Source organism: Eubalaena glacialis, chromosome 3 (genome assembly GCF_028564815.1).
Source record: "Eubalaena glacialis isolate mEubGla1 chromosome 3, mEubGla1.1.hap2.+ XY, whole genome shotgun sequence".
Classification (NCBI taxonomy): Eukaryota; Metazoa; Chordata; class Mammalia; order Artiodactyla; family Balaenidae; genus Eubalaena; species Eubalaena glacialis.
Window position 1 is genome coordinate 184,782,811 of NC_083718.1, and position 23,435 is coordinate 184,806,245.

At 46.5% G+C, this 23,435-nt stretch overlaps 1 protein-coding gene across 7 annotated transcripts in view; it reads right to left on the reverse strand.

Moving 5' to 3' along the window:
- Nucleotides 1-23,435, reverse strand: part of PRDM2 (PR/SET domain 2) — a 118,538-nt gene that overhangs the window by 18,300 nt on the left and 76,803 nt on the right. For 4 of the 7 annotated variants that reach the window (XM_061184927.1, XM_061184922.1, XM_061184925.1 and 1 more), the window contains one exon: nt 16,438-20,839. The exons of 1 other annotated variant lie outside the window; for it this stretch is intronic. In XM_061184927.1, coding sequence (XP_061040910.1) covers nt 16,438-20,839 — 4,402 coding nt within the window. Of the gene's footprint in view, nt 1-12,028; nt 13,134-13,167; nt 13,737-16,437; nt 20,840-23,435 lie in introns of those variants that run through there. 2 more of the 7 variants (XM_061184923.1, XM_061184924.1) reach the window with 2 other exon arrangements.

Here is a 23,435-nt window from a genome sequence, read left to right on the forward strand (position 1 = left end):
GTGTCTACCTGGATAAGTCAAGGGGGCCATTTCCAGCAGCGCTGCAGGCCCCAGAACATTCTATGATGGTGAAGAGGAAAGCTACGTAGAAGTGCAAAGCACAGAGTGCCTACTCAAGTCCAGGGGAGGAGCCTTCAGCCCACGAAGGTCCCCTCCATCCGATGTCACAGCTGTCCCATTCACACCTCAGCCCAGGACACTGCCAGGGCTCTTCCAAATCTCTCCAGCCTCTGACACTAGAGCTCCCCCAGCCTCAGTTCTTGGGCTGCTTCTCTTTAGCTGTACTCACTCCCTTGGGGAGGCCAACCTCATGGTGTTCAGTATCATGTGCACTCCGAAGACTCCCAAATTTACATTTCCACCTGGGTCCCTTCCTCTGAAACTCAAACCCGGGTATTCAACTACCCTCCCCATGAGTGTCTAATGGTAGCTCAAACTTAACACACCCCAAACTGAATTTCCAGCACACACGTACCCCACAAACTGGCTCCATCACCTCATCACTGAATGGCAACTCCATCCATCTGGGTGAGGAGGCAGAAACATGTCATCATCCTCGATTTCTCTCTTTCATCCAATCCTCAGCAAATCTTGTGGCTCTACCCTCAAAAGACATCCAGAATTCCACTGCTACTCACCAACCCCACTGCTACACTCCAGTCCGACTACCATCACGTCTCACCTGGGTTACTGTGTTCACCTCCTAGTCTGTATTTCTATTCTTGGGCCCATTCAGCCTATTCTTAACACATCAGCCAGACTGGTTCTTTTAAAAGGCAAGTCATACCATATTATTCCTCCCCTCAAAACCCTGCAATGAATCGCACTCACTCAGGATAAAAGCAAAGTCTTCCCAAGGGCTGCAAGAGCCAATATAAATTGGCCCGTTACCTCCCTGACCTCATCTCCTAGTCCTCGCCCCGGCCTGGCTCCCCTGAGCACACCAGGGATGCTTCCACCTCAGGACCTTTGCACTTGCCATTCCCTCTAAGTGTTTTCATCCTCTGTGTCCACAGGGTTGCTTCCCCTCTCCCTCCCCCACCACCCCCATTTCTCTCTCTCTCTCTCTCTCTATATATATATATATAGTCCCTTTACAGTCAGGCTACATTTACATGGTAGCCCCCATTTTCACGTTCGTAGTCTCTACTCCCCCTTCCCTGTTTTACTTCTCTCCACAGCATTCACCATCTGACATTCTATATAGTTACTTGCTTGTTCATTGTCAGTCTCCCCCCACTAGGATGTGAGTTCCATGAGGGTGGGGAATTGTGTCGGTTTCGCTCACTGCTACATCCTCCCGGAACAGTACCTGGCACGTGACAGCAGGCGCTGGTCCCACGTTGAGTGTATGAATGAATAAATGAATGAAGGAAGGGTCAAGATCTACAGTCTTTCTTGACTAAATCACACCCAGAATGCATCATCTAGTTATTGTTTTCCACTTATTGTTTCAAGTGGGGCAAGAACTTAAGAAATTTTTAAGAGCAATTTAAGTGCAAAACGTTTCTATGTCTTTATGTGAATTTTTCATTGTTTCTCACCCACACCTAACTGGACAGCAGTTTTTAAGCAAAATACTATGAGCCTTTCTATGCATTCAACTTGTTTTTCATAAACAACTCTGTTCATATTTCATCAGTTTGGATATTTAATTAACTCATACACATACAATAATAAATACTGGCATATTTGTTATGTTTATTATAAACATGGTTACGTTAATATTATTATTAAATGTTATCAAAATAGTGTCATAAACAGGTTTGGGAACAAATACAACTGACTTTTGGCTGCATTTAACTTGACTGCAGGGCACCGAAGGGCATGGGTATTCCCTGTGTCACTGGGGGAGTGAGGGGCATCCATGAACATGGCAGGTTGGTTAAACGAAAATCAACTGAGCCTCGACTGTATTTCATTTTATCCACAGTGGGTATTCTAACAACAGTTCAGAAAGATTTCTGGTACCACCCCACCCTCCCAGGCCCTGTCCTCTGCAAAATGCTCTCACGCCAATTATTCCTTAGGCCATGGTGAACACACGGACTTGATGGTTGAGTGAATGTGTAAATGGGAGACCTCTGTGTTTCCTTCGTCAAATGCTTGTGTGCGGCCCTTTGACTCCGTCGTCTGGATCCCATTACGCAGCAGTTCTGACTCATGGGCGCGATGGAGAAACCGCCCAGGTGAGTGAGATGCGCCATGAGTCCAGTTTGGGCAACAGCCTTGTTCGGCACAGCCCAGTCAAGTGCGTGTGGCATCGTGAAATCAATCAGCGTTTAGGCTCTAAGAGGGAGGCATTCCTCATTTTGAGCAAAAATAAGAAAACACGGAAGGGAAGCCATCCACGGCCATGTATTTGGGAGGCTCTACGAGAGAGGACTCCTTGGTAGATGTCGGGAAGTTAAGCTGGAGACAGAGGGAGGATGACCCTATTTTCAGAGCCAAAAACTGGGGGAAAGGATTTAAAAATGTGAAGGAGTATTTGGATTGTCCTACCTCACGAAGTTCAGGATGCTGGGTTATAATCGCAGACAGGCTGTGTGTGCACCGGTGTAGACTGGGGCCGGGGGCGGGAGGTGCGGAGATATAATTTCACCAGTACCTTTGGTTATCGAGCTGTAGCGCGCAATTCCCTTCTGGTCTCTATTGGTTTACTGACGGGCTTTCACTACACATTCTTAACCTTGAGGACAGTGCCCCCAGGCAGCAACCCTTAAAGACCAATTGTAATTAACTATCCACCAAATAACTGAGTCTTTTCTTTCAACCTGATTTTAATTGATCATTTACTTATCCAAGTGATGCTCTCTATTCAGCTGCTAACAATTAATTGCCCCGCAAATACACATTTTAAGCCCTAAAGTCATAAGGTGGCGGCAGATCAGAGGTCACTGAAGTGGAGTGGTAGCTTTGGCTCCATTATTCCTGGAGGTTTCTTCCTTTCTTTTTATTCCACAGATACTAAGTACCTACTGTGTGCTGGGTGCTGCAGTAGGTGCTGGGGTAGAGTGAACGCACACCAACAGGGCACTGTGCGATACCAGGCTTGTCCTCGTGAATGACCTAAGATCATATATTCCCCTCAAAAAGATACACAAAGAGCAACAATGGACAAGGCAGGGAATCCTCAAGTCCACCTTGGCTCTGACACTCAGAAGTGACCCTAACTCTTGAGCGACCCTGGGTCATCTGTCACAGCATGGTTATATACAAGCGAAGTGTTCTGAGAATTGAAAAATGTTATGAATATATGAAAGAGATTGTTAATAAGCAAAGGAAAATAATTTAAAATGAAGACCGGAAGCAAATAAAAATGATGGTATGTGGTGACACACCATGTCATTCCCCCCCCCCCCCCTTTATAAGAACCATAAGGGAACTCTGAAGTCTGGGTAAGACTCATTGGAGAAGCTGATAAAAATGAAGATTTCAAAGACCCACTCCCAGAGGTGATGGTTTAGTAGGTCTGAAATTCTTAAGAAGCCTCCCAGGTGGTTTTTTGATGCAGGTGGTCCACTAACATCCTGGTGAGATAATCCAAACTAGGGTCCCTTCACACACCTGGGAACACAGACAGGAAATGCACTTCCTCAGCCTGAAATTAACAATACCTACTAGACCAGCAAACTACTCTCCCCTCTAAGCACCTGCCCAACATGATTCAGGACATCACCTTAATACAACACCTGCTGCTGGCTGGCACCAATGGGCTGTATCTGTAATTTTTTAGTTTTAAGGACATAAAAACATATCGGAGTCTACATGTCAATTATAGTATCTGACACCAATTTATTTAGGTGCATCAAAAGAGTTGGCTCCTGCGTGAAGGCAAAGTTAACGTAGACTTCTTCTCACCAGACTCACTCGTAAAATTCATTCAAAGGAGCCTAAACGTGAATGAAGAAGAGGATAAAACACCTATAAGCCTATGCATTGGCTATAAGAGAAATTCTAAAAAACTTCTGGAGGAATACTATGAATGAAAGAGGAGAATCCAATCCACGAGCAGGTCCAGCCGCCTGGGAGGCAAGTACTGGGATGGAACCAACCTCCAGGCATTTCCTTACAGATTCAACCACTTTCAAGCACTTGGCACTGAATAAAATATTTATCCCAAATACAGATTACAGGGCAGAGGTAACGGGGAAAGCGAAGCAGACTATTCTGTTTCAGAATTAAGGTGCCTCCCCGGGCGACAAACCTTTACTGAGGAAGTAACTGTGTGCATCATCACCCAAACTTTCCTTTTATTCTCTCCACATGTAGAACATGTGCTTTGGGAGCTTAAAAGCAAGCGAGCAGTCTATACATGTGTGTTACACTGAACTCACCCCTCTCTGCAGTGCACTTTGCTTACAAGGGAGGTCCCTGGGTATTCTCAGGCCCTAGCGCTTCTTTACTTATGTATCATATCAATAGGACCCCTCCCTGGCTTCCTAGCTCACAGGCGATTATCAGAAGCCTAGCAGAAGGCTGCCAGGGAGTACAGACAGTATCCATAAATAATAGATGAAAAAGGAGATGGTGAGAAGCACATCCTTCTCCAAAAATACTTAAGCCACATCTCAAGCTTCTGGATCCTGTATGCCTGAACTCCGAGGGTGTCACTTCGCCACAACAAAGTATGAAATTGACGGTCACCTTGAGCCTTCCAGGAAAGGTGAAATTATGTCCCGTGTACCTTTTAAAAGCAAGGGAGGTAGCAGATACGTTAGACCTTAGACAGCAAATGCCTGTGCAACACAGCCATTGCCCTTCCTGCGTCCAAGGCGGACACCGGGCACTCGGCCCGGCCTGTATCCCCGAAGGGGACCCCGCCTGGGAATCCAGCTCACAGCAGCCCCAGGCAGCTGCTCCCCTTGCACAAATGGAAACCGACTTGCCAACCATGGCTTGGAAAGACTATGAAAACAGAAAAAAAAAAAAAAAGAACAAAAAAGTTCACACCAGGGAACAAGGTTTAATGCTCTGGATGAGTCAGTATCTGGATCTGCTCCCTTCCTAACGAAGCTGGTAGGTGAGATGGCTCGTCACACTGGCCTGGCTGAAGCCATTCAGTGTGGTCTCCCAAGAACACACAAATTAGACTCGACCTGGAAGGACCAAGACCTGTGTTCACCTCCAGCATACGTTTTAATTCCTTCGGATCAGCTGGTGCTTCCCCGGGCAACTACGTACTAACAGGCCACGTCTCCCCGCTTCTTAAAGGTGGTGAACCAGGCACGAACTCACTCCCCGATCTGTGGGTGAGGGGCAGAAGAGACTCCGAATTCAGAAATGGAGCCAGGCTGCTGGACTTGTTTCCGGGCTCCCATTTTACTAGCTATGACCTCAAGCAAATTCCTTAACCTCTGTGCTGCACTTTCCCCATCTGTAAAATGGGAGAACATAAAAGTATTTTATTTCATAGCGCTGTTGCAATGTTTAAATGGGGCAGTATGTGTAAAGCCCTGAAAACAGTGGCTAGCAAGAGCTTTAAAACATCAGTGACCATTCTTATATTATTATTTCAATGAACCGGGGTCCCTTGTTTAAGTGGTCATGGTTTCAGAGAGCTAAGGAAGTGTCTTCTTCTGAACCTAGCTTTAAAAATTTACATTTTGACTTTGAAATTCAAAACCAAGAGAAATAAAGTTATATGGAAAGACGACAGAATAAGAATTAATCATCTCTTTTTCCTGTTCTGATTTGAAAAATGATTTCCTGTTTCATGGCTCATTCTCCTTATCTGATGGGAGAAAGGGAGCGCTATGGTCAGCATATGAACAGCACAGGCCTGGCTGAAACACAGCAAAGGGCCCTGGGGGTCACTGGCAGCAGAACCAGGGCTTGGGGACGCTCGAGCTCCTCCTCTCTGGGCGGAGGCAAGAGACGATGAAGGAAGGTTCCGGCCGCCGTGATCCGTGCAACCACAAAATCTCATACGTGGCAAAAGTCAGCTCTGAGCAGCAGGCGTAACTGTGAATCAGATTCACACCGAGACTCAAGAGGACGCCTCTCCACAGTCACAGCAGCACATACTAGGGCAGGCACATCTGCTGTCTTCACAACCGTCCTTCCTGGTCAGATAGATTGTTACTGTCATTTACAGAAAGGAAAGCCGGGGCTCAGAAAGGTTAAGTAACTTGCCCAATATTACAAAGCTAATAAGTGGTAAAGCCAGGATTCAAATATTTTATTCAGCAAGTTATTTATTGAGCGGCTACTACGCGGCAGGCACTGTGGGAGACGTTGGAGATGCAGCAGTGAACAAAACGAAGTTCCTGCCCAGGGAGAACTTTCATTCTAGGAGGGGGGACATTTAATAAACCTCCCTGACAAGTCGAGAACAGAACGTACGGATGAGTGAAGCCCCTCCTAGAACAGGAGGGCAGAGGGAGGAGATGCAGAGGGACGAACAAGGGCAGTCCTTCAGATCGGATGGTCGGGATAGACAGGTGATCAGCGGCGCCGGGTGTAGGGCCAACCAGTGCCCTCACCTACATCCCAATGCCTGAAATGAAGTCACAGCAAAACCCTGAGGGGCTCCCAGGAGGCCAGGCACCCTCAGGTGCCCCAGGCTCGTTCACTTTGCCTGGGCCCAGACGGAGGGCTAAGACCATCCTGGAAGCCTTTGGGAGTGTTTCTAAGATTCTGAAAAAAGTTCTATTCTCCCCAAAGACAGTAACCACCATTCTCTGAAACTAACATAAACTGAGGTTTGTCATTTTCCATGAAGGAATCTTTTTTTTTCCTTCTGGGCCTCTGAACGCATGAGCAGTTTCTTCTGCAGCCTCTTCCAGAAGTTCCTCAGCGATCATCACCGTCCACGTTCTGGCTCTTTCCACCGAGGACGGTTACTACACCCTGTCGGTTTCCTCAGCCGGCCTCCCCGGCGCTATCGCTGTGAGACTCGAGCCCCGGTCACTAGACAGTGGTCACTGATCGTCCCCACCACCGCCACCAGAGTCATCAGCTCCTGAGTCCTCACTGGGAACACACGTCCCCTCCTCTAGCCCGACCGCTCCCATAACCAGGAGCCTGGGGCTCAGCCAGCAGCGCGCCCCACCTCAGTGACAAACGGAACCCAGGGAATTAAAACTGAGGTGGCTGGGAGTTCAAGGCCAGTGTTTATTCCCAGTATGCTACCCAAGCTCTCTACAGCAGAACCCCGTTGTGGGTGATGACATCAGCACTGATCACTTGGGGGACACGGTCACTACGTCAAACCCAAGGGCACGGTGAATTAGGTTGTTTCACATGGCAGCAAAGAGCACGGCTCTGGAGTCAGATGGCCGGGTTTGGGGTCCCCATTTACAGCTGTGGGACATACTGCAGGTGCCGTGGCCCCTTTCAGACTCGGTCAATTTGTCTGTACATGGGGACAACTGCTCTCCCTCAAGAGGTGGGAGGGCCTCCGAGGAGTTAGTGCCCAGGGGGCAGGGACTGCCAGGGGCAGCCTCGGCTCCTCCGCGGTGGCCAGCTGCACCCCAGGGTCCTCTGAAAACCCTCGTACACAGGACAGAGTCCATCAGATCTACAGACCAACACCTTCACGACCCAGACCGATCATTAAAGATGTTTTCTGAATGACTGACCGACTGAATCACTACAGGAGAATGTGCCTGAATTCACAGGTCCAATAATAGCTTGGAAATAGAAGCCATCTGAAAATGTGCCTAAACTCGAGCTGCGTTGGCAAGGATTGGATGTGATTATAAAAAGCAAGTGAGAAGAGAATGTTAACTGCAAGGAAAATTAAATCCATATGAGTTTTAAATAACTTCATTCCAACAGAGAGTATTAAAATGTTGTATTTTTGGCAAGTATTAAATACTAAAACAAATGCAATTTTAAATTGAAATTCTACTTTAACTTAAAAAATTAAAACTGCCACAACTGTATCCTAAGGCCTGAATCCCCTTCTATTATTAACTTACCTGTGAAACAAATTGTAGGTCTTTTAAAAAATGTTTTCTACTTAAAATTTATGTCTAGATTTCATGCTAAGACTCAGCAGTTATCCAAGCAGGGCTCTGTACTATGCAGTAGGCTCCTATCTAAACACTGACATGGAAATGTTCTCAGCTTAAATACGTTCTGATTCAGGACGTAAACCGATACTTTAAAATCTACCTGTAGCTTTCTGTCATTACTGAAATAACACCCCACTGAGTGACTCGGGGAGCACCTACCAAGGAATTTTCAAAACCGTCCGTTGTCTGGCTTCCTGCTGTGGATTATAAGCTGGACACGGGAAGGCACACTTAGGCACAAACTTCTCCCATTAAAGGCTTATGTTCTCTGAACCACCCACCTGAATTTCAGCTCGTTTTCTATAAGAGACAGTGGAAAAGGAATCCAGCTGGTCCAAGTGAGGCAGAAAACAGAAGCTCATACAAATCCTATCACCCCAATGGTTCGGCAAGTTTACTCTAGTAAGTGTATCCAAGCCCCTTTTAATGGCTCATGACTGAATGTAACTTTTGCAACGGCTAATAATTTAACGCAGCATCACGATGGTTTTTCCAATTATTAGTCTTCATCCAGAAAGTAAATAAAACCTACACGCACCCTCCAGGCTCTAATCCTGTACTTTAAAAGTAACTTACTTTTGGCAGAAACTTAACCTTTCATTCTGCACGCAACAGATTACGTGCTGAGGTGGCAGGGCAAGCCCCGACAGACTTTGGTTTTGGCCCAACAGGTCAAGGTTCTTAAGTCACATCTGAGGATCCTCCTGGTGACCAACACTTCCAGAATCAAAGCATATTATTATCATGTGCTTGATTTCTATTAAACAGAGTTTTGTTGACTAATCAGACTGATCTACAAAGCCAGTTGAACCTGAAAGGTCTATGATGGAGGTAGAAGCATGTCCCACAGTTAAAAGAGTGAACTAGATGTGAATGTTCCCAGGCAGCTCCATACTAATCAACAGTCCTGCTGCACCAGGAAGAAGCCTTACCGAGAAGGGATGATTCTACTTGTTCACCAATGCCGGGAAAGCCCTCACTAGAGAAGATATCAAGGTCTGTATCCTACATCTAGAGAAAATGAAGCTTTCAAAAAAGAAACTACAAAAATGATCAATAGGATGGTACAGCTTGGAGGCAGTTCAAATCCCAGCCTTCCACTTGAGAACCGTGTGACCTCTGCACACAAATCGTTTCCCCCTGGTCTGTTTCCCCATCTGTAAACGATACCGGCCTCGGGGTTATCGTCAAGTTTGAAAAACGCTTTGCACAGTACCTCGCACACAGAAATCACCTGAAAGCTATGTCAGATTCACCCCAGAGCTTAACAGATCGTTTCCAACACCTCTTGGAGAAGCAGCAGCACGAGGGAGGGCGGTGGGAGAACCGAAGGGCCCGGTGTGGCCTGGGCGGGGTGGCGCAGGGGTACAGGTGGGCCCTTGGGCGGTACCAAACAGGACTCCAGGCATTTGCCTGAAGGGATCGGCCAATGAGCAGCTTCACATTTTCCCTACATCACACCCACTCGAACCTCAAGTTTTGTTCCTCTCAACTTTTTTTTTTGTTGATATTTTAGTCTATAAAGAATTTCAATGGTAATATGGATGTCATCCTTCTCACCAATCTGGATTTTTTTTTTTTTTTTTTTTTTTTTAATCCTACAGCAGGGTGACTGTAAATGTCGAGGCACTTGAGGCTCAAATGAGAACACTCAAGTACTTTAGCAATTAAGAGCTACACACATGCGTTATGATTTATCCCACATAAATTCTGAAGTTCTTCAGTGTGCAATGAAATTACCTGGGGTGGGCGTGGGGATACTTTAGGTGTCCAAAAAAATGACAGAAATGGCAAACCGCTTTCCTTAACCATCGGCCTGGTTTTTGGACTACTTTAAATGTGGTCTTTATATCCGAGTTAACCTTTTCCTCACCCACCTGTACTTAAAGGATATAAGTCAATCGATTCAAAGTGAGGCCTGATATCAAATCAACATCGACAGAAATAAAATATCGAATGCATTGAGATATAATTTTAGAAGAGTCGCATTAACGTAAGTATTAAAAGTCAGCAGTTATCTAGATATCTGCCCTCAAATATTAAGGTAGAAGTATCTTCTTGACCACCCAGCCTTGGGAGAACTGTGACACAGTGAGGGAGGTTTTGGATATGAAGTGTTTTAAAAAAAAAAAAAAGGCACCACGCAAATATAAGCTGCACAAAGGCTGGGACTTTGGTCCACTGATGTAACCTAATTACCTCAGTAAGTGCTCGATAAATTAATGTGATTTTGTAAAACATTTTGCTAGAAAGCACCTGTAACATCCAAATGAAAATAGCCAGCCTAGAGACACAGACAGATCTTTCAAAATATTAGCTGCAGGGACACAAGGCTTTAGTTATTAGCTTTTTAAATTTTTCAAAGTGTTTCACTCCATGAAGAGTAAAGCAACCAAACTGGGGCAGCTCATTCTTGTCGAGGGAGCTGACCACCTGCCTGGGGACTCCTCAGCTGAGTATGTGGGTGCTGCCATGTCCAGGCGCTGCTGTAAGAACGGGTGACACAACAGACCTCACGCTGCTCTTTCAGACCCGAGGAAATGTCAGCGTCCACAGCCTGGGAAGAAGGCTTCTGGCTAGAAGGAAAACTCGGGACCATCTCGTCCATCCCCCACACTTTGGGCAGACCAGGAACTAACAACCTTGAGGCAAAATACGTGCCCAAGGCTAAGCCACCGAGGCAGGGACAGAGAAGGAGCTTGTCAGAGCCCTGGAGGAACAGGTGGGCGAGGTGGGCACCCACTCGCTGTTCCCAGAGCAGCGCTCTTTCCAGCTCACAGCGTCCAGCTCCTCCCCGGGTGCTGTGCGTGCTCAGCACCCAGTTTCCAGAACATTTACACCGCTAACGCTGAAAGCCGCTCCGTACCTCTGCCTCTTCCTCCCATACACCTGCACCCAGCCCTTCTGGGGTTTCCTAAGGTAGGACTCCGTAAAGCCACAAGTGTGAACATCTCGCTGAGGGAGGCCGACCGCACCTTCAGCTTCAACACCGTTCCCTGGGCAGGAAGGACACGGGCGGAGAAAAAAAATGAGGACAAGTGCTCCCATGTAGGACTTTATGAAACTGCTTGTTTCAGCCATTTTTAATCTTTAAAAAACAAACAAACAAACAGCAATTCCATATCAACCTAATACAAATGTTACAACTTCTTTGTTTCATTCTTCGGGGGATCCATAAATATAAAAACCTCCAGACTAGAGTGAACTGTTCGCCAAGCACAGAGGAAACTGACACCCCATACAGGAAATTATTTCACTCTTACCAAAGTAAGTTCTCCACGCACTTCTTAGCACCACCGTCCAACTGCACGTCTACTCTCTAGGTGGTATGGAAACGAGGTGAATTCACAAATATTCAATCAATGCCAAACAGAAACAAGTGGGAAGAGAGGTCGGCCGTGGGGCTCGACAACTGCACTTTAGAGATGCAGCCTGTGAGCACCCCTCCCACATGCACCTTCATTTTCCCCCTTAACTGCTCCCAATGATGTACAAAATACAGTCCTTTCACAGCTTTTAGAAAGTTTTTTATTGGTTACAATGATATAAAATGCATCATTTGAATTCCCCCGTCAGTAAGTGCTTGTTAGCAACAGCATAAGAAAACTTTCTGTACATCCGACAAGCTCAAATGATTTATTTCATGCTGGAAGGGGAAAAATAGCAAACACCACTCTTAACTTGTCTGTCTATAATTAACCTCTCTCTCTCTCTCAAGGCTACGTTGGTTAAAATCAACGGACAACCCCTTTTGTATGTCAATTTGTAAATTTTAATGTTTTCATTAGAATAGTCTTTTATATCACTCTCCAACAAGAAACAATAAAATTACTAACAGCAAACTTCAATACAAGAACACTCTCCAGATTAACAACTCAAACAAAATGTAAAATGTAAATCACATATAATACAATTGAAGCGTCCAAAACAATTTAAATAATTTTAAATATTTTATTTTTAAACTGCTACAAACGCTTTATACAATATTTCAACATAAAGTCCCCATAACAGAAATGTAACAAAATGGGAATGATAGTGAAAGGGTTAAAGTGGCACAAATTCACCAAACAAGTATTAAACTACAAATTTTAAGAGGTAGATTACTTTTAAAGTTGAGAACAACAACAACAAAAAAAACAACACGAATAAAACTTAGCCATTTTCCACCAACTCCGTCATTAATTAGAGGGAAGGCATATAATAACGCATGGAGAAATGATACTTGTATACTCAGAAATAGGCCAATTCGTTGGGTTTTTAAAATCTCTATTAGAGACTGATGTGTGAAACCTGATAAGTAAATTCATTTACACTTAGGTGTAGACATACATCTATACAGGCCTGTGATGTATCCTGGGCACTGATATATTGCTACCGTCTCCGATAATACAACAGTTATAAATTAGTGCCAGATAATAATCTGAGAGGATAATGTCCATTTGGATATATAAACATGACACTGGAAGAGGCATAAAAAAGAGTCCATATCCAATCTGGTTTCCTCTCCATTATGCTGGCAATCGGCTTGTGATAAAAAACAACAAACAAACAACAACAACAACAAAAAAAAACAGGCTAAGAAAGAAGCTAAATGCCTCTGTCTACAATTCATTTAAAGGAAAGGCATCAAGAGCTGGTGTGACCAAAACAGTATAAAACGAGTGCATCAGAATCCGTCATCCCTGAAATCTACAACAAACTACTGATAAAACAGAGAACTTGCTTTGCAAGATTAGGTTCAACTCATTCCTTTCTCTGCTCTGTGCCAAAAGCCAGGGCCACGCTCAGGTCTGAGTTACCAGTCCCGTGACGAGGAGCCAGGTCAGCTAGCCCGTCCTATAGAGCCCTCCTCTGTGCATCTCAATCACCTGTGAGCCCAGCACGTGTGTTGGGCGTCGGCGAAGAAGCGGACGCCTGGCTCTAACCAGGGCAACAAGAAGCCCGCTGGCAATCAGCTGTGTGTTAGGGTTTCTGAGTCAGCTTCAACTGGTCTTGCAAGCTTGGAAGATTTCGTATGCTTTGCCGTAGTGCTTATCCTAAGTTGAGCATGCATTATCTTTATTTAGTCAATTCAGGTTTGTTTTGTTTGGGGGGCTTTTCTACAGGAAGTTCCTAGAAAATAAGAAAACTGAAGATAAATGACAACATAACACAACCTTATTATGAACTGACCATGTTAAAGAAAAGGTGGGAAGACCATGGGACAAATGTTAAGACAGCAACAGGATGACTCGGAAGGTGTGGGGGAACGTGGGTGTCCCACGCGAAAGAGACATGCTGGGAGGGACACAAGGCAGTCTCCTTGGAGTGATGTGGCCCAGATGGTATGTGAGAAATCAGCACCATTTTGTTTTTTTAACCCATTTCACGGTAAATGGAAAAGCTTGGTCTGGAATTTCGTTTTGCTTCTCCATCACTTATTTACGTGTCCTTAACTGGCTGCAATGGGAACATAGTATTCAACAACAACAACAACAACAAAAGCTGCTCTAAAAGCAGCACTGAAGAATGTAAAAATGCCTTGGGATTTACAAAGATCAAAGATGGGTAAGAAGGGAGTAGAAAATGTACCTCTCTCCTTATCTTTCTGTCTTACAGTCCGTGGAAATGAGCCCTCAGCACCAGCTCTAAATGCAGTGCCACCGACAAGCCACAGGTGGGCTCCAACCCGACCCGCGGAAGGTGAGCCCGACACAGCGTCCGCTGGATTAAGAGCTGTAACAGGAGAATCTAGTCGGTGTTATGTCTCTGCGGCTTTGTCCTAAGAAAAGGATTTGGAGCACATGCCTTTTTCACACCCGGACTGGCACAATGGCTTGTGCTACAGGAAATGACCAAATGGCAAATTCTGCTGAGCTCTCAGCGTAGAATGGAAAACTGACGTCGTTCTCACGGCTGACTGCAAGTGTATACTTGAAAATCTGTGGAATCCTAAACTGGCATTTGAATGTAAAGCGTCTGAGTGCTGAGGACTAGCCCTTAACCACAGTTATGATGAAACACACAGGAGAAGGGTGTGCTGCCAGGTCCGGGGTAAGTCCTCGAACATGCAGTGGAGCAAGGACAGCGAAATCACTGAAAACCAGAGTGAAAGTGGGTATTTCCAAACCTGTGCTATGAAATCACCCCCGAATAAAATTTACAAATAGAAATATACTGAAAAGGGAAGAAGACTAGTTAAACCAACTCCTTGCCAGTGTAGTACAACAAACGTGGAAAAGGACGAAGCCTCCACTAAGAGCCCTGGGCTGACACCGACGGACCATCACATCCCCAGGCCTGCGCCTAGGATCCCGGCTTTATACCAAATTCACTACAAGGTACTAAGACGACCACAACTCTCTGAAGAATCGCCCACTCTTCTGCCCAGATGATCAAAATATGACGCCCCCTGGACGCTCATTCTGTAATTCCCAAAAATACTTCCCAAGTTTATGGTCATGGAAGCCTGCTGCTACCATCTACAGTCAGAATAATACCCGTGTCTTCTTAACTGATTGTTCCTTGTTTCCTTTTAGGCCAAATTTCATTCCAGCAATGTTAACTTTCAAACAAAGCAAAATAATTAAAACTAACTGGGGCAAAGAATAGAGACACAATTTTATTAGGCACTTCAGTCCTTTGCAGTCTTAAGGGTTCTTCAAAAGCACTGGATGAACTTCACTCAGAGAGTTTCCCTTTATAGTACATTACTTTTTTCTTATCAACTTTACCCTTGAACTGTATAAATGGGATCCAGTACAAAATAAGTGATTCTTTCAGATACTATCGGAAACAAAGGAGAATACACATATACATTCTAAAGCATCAACCACCTGGGAAATGTTTTTTAGTACAGTCCGTGAAAATGACGGCATGTTCTGGGTTCTTTAACCTTGAAAAGGACAGTTCAAGAATGTCCTGTTGTTGTGGAACTTCCCGAACACAGACTGAGTACAAGGAGGTACACAGTGAAGCTGCTACAGGCAGGAAGTCTGGACAGCTGATAAACAGGTGTTCACTTTCACCAGGACTAACTAAGCTCCAAGACGCTGCATACACGTATGTCAGTAAGATCTACCGTTAACTGGTTATTTAGTATTTTTATGAAGTAGCTTTAAAAAAAATCTGATCCTTTATTCCTACAGTCAATCATTCCAATCAACCCTTGGCTAATGATTCTTCTCTCCATCTTCAGCCATGACTTATGGCGCACCAGCACCAAGAACTCTGCCTCATCGAATGTGCAGTGATACCAGCATCTCTGAGCCCTTGTGACCTTTCCAAACGGCAGTCACCTCCCAGTTAACTCTGATTCTGTTTGCTTAAAACACCAAAGAATTTTGAGACACTGGAAGTTACAGCCAAGAGCCTAGAGTCCTGCAGCTCGCTCTGAAAGGACAGGATTTTACAATACTTTGCAGAAATTCTAGCCGATGATGAATAACTTCACCTGAGATGAACCTGTAGGCATTATTCAGGAAACCACAGGAATACCAAGAGTGCACTCCACTCATGTTTGAACTAACTTAGAAAGTCTGAGAAGTCAATGGAACAAACTTAACTCCTGCCCTACGTTTTTACCTGTCGCTAAGAACAGTTCTTAATATAGGAAGAACACAGGATAAACAGTGAAATCACCTCAGACCTAAGATGGGCTCTGGCATCACGCTGGGGAAACAAAGGCACTGACAAGTGGGGTGACCTGCCCTCCGTCCCCACCCGCACCGGAAAGAACCACGGCCTGGCCTCAGCAGGCACTCTCTCCTCCTCCCGCCCGTGGGAATCTGGCTGTTTATCACCCTATGCCTGAGAACAGGAGCGAGTGGGAGGACATACGGCATTTTAAAAGGAATAGGGTGCTGTGTTTTGATTTATTTTAACCAAGAGGCAAGTTTTTAAAATTAAAACCCAATAAAAGAAAGCATGAATAGTAAAAAGCAGTCTCAGTTGCTAGAACTGCACTTAAGTCACAGAAATATTAAACCAGGTTGTAATGTGGTTTTAATGAACTCCGTGATCCATCGTAACGTAAGTAAGCTACGATCAGGAAATAATACAAGTGACACTGGGATACCACCCAAGATATAAAGGAAGTTTGAGAGAATTTCACCTTTTCATAGTAGGGTGCTTTGGGGAGCTTTTCATGGCTTCAAATCCAATTCATAACTGGCCCTATTAAAGAAACTGTACCACTTTGTGAGTCCTACGCTTGAAATAAAAGCTGTATGTATCCTTCTCTACAACAGCCAAAGCACTGACCCTCCTTCACGCCGGCCTACACCTTAAGCAACAGCTATTTCCTTTAAATGCTTATGTCAAAATCGTGCAGGAAAAAGGAAAAGAAGCCATTGGGCAAGGACAGTGTTTTCTTCCAACCGTCTTTCCCCCCTCGCTCTTGAGCTCTGAATTCCTCCGGCCCTGGAGTCTCGCTTACCTTAAGTCCTTCAGCTCCTGCTTGCCACTGCCGTCCTCCCTCCTGTTCTCACTCGGGTCGGCGGCAGCTGCCAGCTGCAGGCTTCGGGTGATCGGCCCCCCACTTCGTTCTCTAGATTTTACATTGAACCTGTCTGTCCGTTTCTTACTGGCCGAGGCCGATTTGCTCTGTAGGACAGCTCTGCTTTTCTGTGCCCTCACGTGCAGGCTCCGACACGTCTTGCCCGAGAGCTGAGCTGCATGATTCTTGGCTGCAGCTTTGGGCTTCTTGCTCTCGTTGTGAGTCATTTTGGCCATTCGTATCGGGCTTGAGTTCCTTAAGGAGGAGCTCGGTTTTTTGGACTTAACCGAAGCTGCAAATTTAACATTCTGCTTGGACCTGAAGGACGAGGAGGGCGGTGGGACCTGTGCAGGGCCCGAGCTGCGAGCTCTGGTCTTGCCCAAAGGCGCCTGCATGCTCTGCATTTTGATCTCTGCATCCGCTGTCCGTCTGCGGTGGCTGCTGCTGTTGGTTTTGTCACTACCTGCAGGGGACGGGTGTCCTCCTTTCTTGGATGAATGGGAAACTTTTTTTTTGGAAGGAGAAAGAGGTTTTTTGGGACAGCTGAAAGCGGCGTGCTTGTTCAGGCTCCCGATGTACGTGAACTCTCTGTTGCAGTACGGGCAGATGTGCGAGGACGACTCAGGAGCGTTTTTTAGGTCGGCTTTCTGCTTTGCAGATTTGTTTTTCTGAAGGATGGCTTTCTGGACAAGCTGGTTTTTTTTCTTCAACGCATTTAACTTGAGCTTATTTGAGGACATCTTGCTGAGCTCAACACTGAAGTTCAGTCTTTTGGGCTGTCCCATTCGTCTGAAGGCGTTCTTCCCAGAGTTGTCCAAAACCACCACACCGTTTCTGGGCTGCACAGTCTGTTTCAGCGGGACTGGATTTTTCTTCGGGGTATACCTCTTCTTGTCGCTAGCGGAAGCACACGCCAGGATGTGTTTGTGCAGCTCAGGCATGTTGTCCACACCTTTCCCACACTTGGTGCAGCGGATGGCGGTAGTAAACGTCTGTGGGATATTGTGTGTAGTGAAATTTGTGGCCGTCACACCAATGCCCAGGGGGTTGCGGTGATGGTACTGAAATGGAGGAGGTTTAAAGCTTGGGTAATGTTGATTGAGACCCAATCGAACATCTGGATCTTTCGTCTTTATTCCAGAAGCCATTATTTTTATGGTCGTGTAAAGCTCTTCTGAGGAATCGTTCAGCTCCTCTTCTTCTTTAGACGTTTCTAAAGGATCTTCTGGCAAACTCTGCATATGCTCTACGTGGGCCTTGCTGGGATCCGTAAAGTTCTGGGGTCTCAGGGTGCCACTTTCAAACTCATGGTGTGTGCACACTTTATCGGGGTGGAGATCTCGCTGGTGCTGCTGCAGATTGCACAAAAACGCAAATTCTTTTTTACAAACCGAACACACAAAGATATTCCCAACTCCATGAAGCAAAAAGCGATGTTCTGACAAATCAGTTTTAGCCTTAAAGAGCTGCACACAAAATTCACATTTGAAGGGCCATTCCTCGGCATGAATGGATAAATGTTTGGTTAGATCTTTAATGGAAAGAAAAGGTGATTCACAGACGTTGCAGACAAAATTTTTGTTGAATGTCTCCTGAACGATATCCCGCGCAGTGGCAGACTGGGATTCTTCCCTCGCTTTCAGACCCTCATTCTCTAATTCCTCCTGTTTAAAAGATATCATGGGGAGACAGGCTTCCAGATTATCCCCAGAGGAAACCACAGATGATACTGCTGAGAGAGGAGGTGGCGAAGGAGAAGAGGAGGAGGATGAAGAAGAGAATGAAGGCGAAGAAGATGAGGAGGAAGATGAAGAGAGTGTCGGAGGCCCCGGTGAAGCAGCAGACATAAGGGGCTCCACGGAAGGAATGGGAGATGGCGAGGGAGACACCGTTGGGGAAAGAATTGGAAGTGGGGACTGTGCGGTGGCATTCGAGAGTGGAGAGGGACACGGATGAGGGGATGCCCCGGAAGCGGGGGCTGGAAGAGGTACAGTAGGAAGCAGTGGAGGGGGTGGAGTGGCAACAGTTAACACAGGAGGACAGGGTTGGGGGGAAGAGGGATTGGTTGGGGTCAAGAGAGGCGGCAGCTGCCCGGAAGAAAGGGAAGATGTCTGCAGGGCAGGTGACGAAGGAGAAGACTCGCCAGGAGGGACAGATAAGCTAGAGTCGGGACCAAGGTCAGGGTCCGGCTGAGGATCTAGGGGTTTACAAGGACTGGGGCTCCTGGTCACATCTGGAGCATTTTCTACAGGTAAGTCAACGCCATTGTATTCATTGAGAAGGACCTTCTGTAGCATGCAGGTGGTTGGTTTCTTTTTCTTTACAGCACTGCAGGCTGGTTGCACCAAATGATTTTCTTTGAATTCCTTGCCTTCAGAGTCACTACTAGGCTTTTTATGCACACTGAGATCTAACACAGATTCCCACTGGACCGGAGCCTTGCCCGTACCCTCAGCCTTCTGTTTTACCCCACTGGATAAATCCAGTGGCTGTTGGTTGCATACATTGCTAAAAGTAGAACTAGCTGCCCACTCTTTAGATACTTTATATTCATCAAAGCCTGGAGGGCTCCCAGTTTCTCTCTCATCTCTCCCAGACAAACTCCATGCTGGTGAGTTGCTATGACTTTCTAATTTGGGCTTTTTGGAACTTAGAACTGCCTCAGTCCACATGGCTTTCCCATCGCCTGGCTTTCCAAAGTCTCGAAGGGCAGGACTGTGTTGTGGAGAGCTGGGGGGAGAGCTGGTCCGCCTCTTAAACCTGCTCGAGGTCACAGGTAGCATCGACGCAGGAGTGGACACACATACAGGACCTAATTTAGGTATTTCAGTGGCTGAAATCCCTGCAGGAGGAGTTAGTTTATCCTGGGTTTGAAGAAGTTGTTTGAGCTTTGACGACAAATACACATTTTTCTCTTTGTGGAACGACACGGCCTCTGTGGTTGATATGCTGAGAGGCAGACTCAAGGAACACGAAGGCGCTACGGGCTCAGACTCGGTCTCAGCTTTAATTCTGGGCAACACAGGAGGACTGGCAGTCCTCCGTTTCTTGGGCTCACTGTGTGTGCTGCTGGAAGGCTCTTTAGGAAGATCATCTGTTATAGGGACCTGTGTGGTCTTTATATTTTGAGTTATTTCCACTGTAACCGGAGCGAGCAGACAGTTGATACCATACAAGTCTGCCGAACTGGATTCCATCTCAATAACGTCACAGTTACTGGTGCTGCAGCTGGTCTGAATTTTACCATCAATATAGTAATTTAAATTTTCAGAGATATTGCTAGAAATATCCATGATGTACACGTCGTCTGCCTCCCCCTCCTCCTCTGGCTCTGTGCTGGGTACGTAGACACTCTGGGCAGGCGCGGCCTGCTCTGCTGGGGGCTGCTGCTCTTCGAGGAGACCCCCTTTTCGCCGCACACCTTTAGGAATCAGGTGACGCTCGTGAACCCTGCGCTGATGCCGCCTCATGTTAGTGTGAGTTCCAAAAACCTTTTTACAGTATTGGCACGGATGAAGCTCTTTCACTTCTCCGTTCTCTTCTACAACAGAAGAATTTACTGTGTCTTGGGAAGCCTTCTCTGAAGTCAAGGTCAGGGAGTCTTGCCCAAGACCGGGAGGCTGCGCGTCATCCTTCGGAGGAGCGGCGTCCCCGGGCGCCTTGCCATCGGCTGGGGCCTCCGGCGGCCGGAGTGTCAGGCTGGGCTTCCGCTTCAGCCCCGCCTCGTGGCGCCGCTCGTGCCGCCGCCTGTTGATCTGCGTGCCGAACGCCTTCCCGCAGTACTTGCACTTGAAGGCGTGGTTTACCGTGGATATGTGGATGTGCATGTGCCGTTCCAGCCCCTGTTTGGTCGTGAACTTCCTCTCGCAATGCTGACACGGAAACAGAAACGTTTCAAACACGTCACCATTGGCCTCTTCTTTAGCTTTGGGAATTCTGATAGCAGGTGCTACCTCTGGAGAGTCTTCAAGAGCGTCCTTCGGAACAGTTTTTGGTTCTTCTAATAAATCCTCTGGCTTCTCATCACATCGTATCTCCGGCTCTTTCGTGGAGCTTTCATCTGGCACGTCAGCTGCTTCCTCCTCCTCTTCGTCCAACTCCTCCTCCTCCTCCTCCTCCTCCTCCTCCTCCTCCTCCCCCTCCTCCTCCTCCTCCTCTTCCTCCTCCATGTCGTTCGCCTCACTACGTGCTGCTTCCAGCTCTGCGGCTGGTCCCGCCTGGGGGACCTGGGCAGGGGGCGGGAGGGCGAGCTCCGGAGGCACATCCTGACTCACCACCTCCTGAAGGGCGGCCGTCTGCTCGGCGGCGGAAGCGGAAGGCTTCTCGTCTTCGTCTCTGGGGCCTGGAAAGCACAGGGAGGCAGAAGCACGGAAGTGAGGGCACACACCAGCCACTTGTGATCAGTTTCCATTATTCACGTTATTTCTCTTATCCCCTAAATGTGTAAGGGAGGTAGTAACAAAACACAGCTCTACTTTCTCGGTTATAAAGTTGTACTGCATAAAATTCCATTTCACTCATTCAACAAATGTTTACAGAGCACCTGCTCTGTACCAGGCAGCTCAGTGGGCAGTGAGGATACAATGTGAACAATAAATGCCTAAAGGAGCTTAGGTTCTTTTGTGTTTCGTCGCATACATATAAACACATTTTTGTTTACAGAAACTGTAGTGCTTAAAACCGTGTTGGAGTAGTTGATACTGAAATTCAAGATACGATGGTCATGAATTCCAATTTTTCATGATTCCAAACGGAAACAAGAAAATTGCTAAACATATTACCAGGTTAGAGTCTTACTGGTCTGTCTTGAATGCAATGATTCTCTCCCTCCTTCCTGACTAAAACTACATACTGAGAGGTAGAACATTTTCCAAAATCATGCGATCATAATTTTTCATGCAAAAGGAACTTCGGAGCTCACTTCTTCCAAGGCTGATTAAATTATGGAGGACTCAGGAGTACCTCAGAGAAGGAAAAAGAAATCTGAAGTCACTTCTGAGTCTCTACGCCCAGGAGGGATCCAGCCCAGCCCAACGTGAGGTTACTGGTGCACAGGTGGACTCGCCAGCAAGGTGACAGGCAAGCAGAGACCTAAAGAAAATGAGTCATGCAAACATCTGGGGGACGGAAGCCCTCTGGACAGAGGAAACAGTAAATGCATAAGCTATGAGTCAAGAGCATGTTAGATGTGGTCAAGGAACGGCCAGGAAGTCGTAGAGGCCGTAGGGCGAGGAGGGGCGGTCCATACGGGGGGAGAAAGGAGAGCAGGAGATGAGATCAGCTCATGCAGAGTCTTGTAGGCTGTTGGCCTTTACTCTCAGTAAAACAGGGAGCTACCGGAAAGTTCTAACAGAGAAATATATGATCGACTGAAATACAAGAGAATCACTCCAGGTGCTACGAGGAAGACAGAAAACTGTAGGTGGACAAGGGTGGAGGCAACCCTACTATATCTTCCAAGAGAAGAGACGAGAGTGGCTTGGGGAGGTCGTAGGAAGTGGTCAGACTCTGGATTCTTTTGGAGATGAAGCTAACAAGATGTGCTTGTTGACTGACTACGGTGGGTGGTGGTGGAGGAGGAAGGGTCAAGGAGGATTCCACAGCAACTGCCATTATCCTGCTCACTAAACTGTATTAGACGGAGAGAAAAGCAAGTCTGGTCTGTGTGCGTTTGTGTGTGTTGGGGGGAAACTAGTTTACTCTGGATGTGCTGAAGTTTGAGGTACCTCATAAATATCCAAGTAAAGATATTAAGTAGTTATATATGACTCACGGTCGAAAAGAGGCTAAGCCTAGAAATGGCTAAGTCCTCAGACTAGAAATGGCACTTGGAGCACGGGTCTGGACGAGGTCACTTGGAGAGCGAATGCAGACAGAAGAGGGGGGACGGTTGTGTCCCTCAGATGACTCCAGTACCCAGGGTTCAGAGGAATGGCCAGGGAGGTATCTGGAGAGCCAAGAGAGTGGCAGCCCTTAAACTAAGGAGGGAGTGATCAGCTGTGTCCAGAACTGCTAATGGGCTGGGTAAGACGGGAATGAGAATTGAACATTCCATTTGCTACGGTGGAGGTGTGGTGATGGTGACAACAACAGTTTTGGTGGAGTAGTGGGGGCAAAGGCCTAAAGGAGTTCAGAAGAGAACAGAAGGAAGGAGAGACAGGGAGACTATAAGCAACTCTCTCAAGTTCAGCTGTAAAGGAAAGCAGAAAAATGGGGGTAGCGGCTAGAAGGAAACACAGGGACAGCAAGGGCCTCTGAGACAGGAGCTGTTTAATGCTGATGGGGATGGCCCACGATGCTGCTTTCTCTACAGGACCACCTAACTCTCTGTTGAATTACACCCCTTTTACTGCAGATACCTGAAGAGTTAAGAATGGGTCTGTAGAAGAAGCAGAGCTACTCTGACTTCTCCTGGTTCTATTAACTGGCTCTCCCCCTATTCACTGGACAAGTATTTACTATACATCAGTACTAGGTGAATAAGGCCACCAAGATCCTTATCCTTATAGAGCTCCACTTTAACAGGAGCGAGGCAAGCAGGCAACACTACTACAATGAATTAATGGTCAAGCTTATGGAAGTACACGGTTAACAAGGCACAGGACAGAAGCCCACGGGAGGAACATCCAGTGGCTTGGTTAATTGATCAGGGGAGGCTTCTTAGAGAAAGTACTAAGCAGGCAGAACCTGAAGGACAAGCAGAGGAAAATCAAGCAGGAGCAATCAAAACATGCAGCTCACTGTAAATTAGTGTGGACTTAGCTGGAGGCAATGGGGAGCCACTAAGATATTTTAAAGCAGGAGAGTGCCATTTGGGAGATGTGGCTGCAGTGTGTATTAAGGGGTTGGGAAGAGGCAGAAAACCAATACTGATGCAGTGGCATTAGAAGGGAGAGGTTGGCTACCTACACTGAGAGATGGAAACGGAAAGAAGCAGA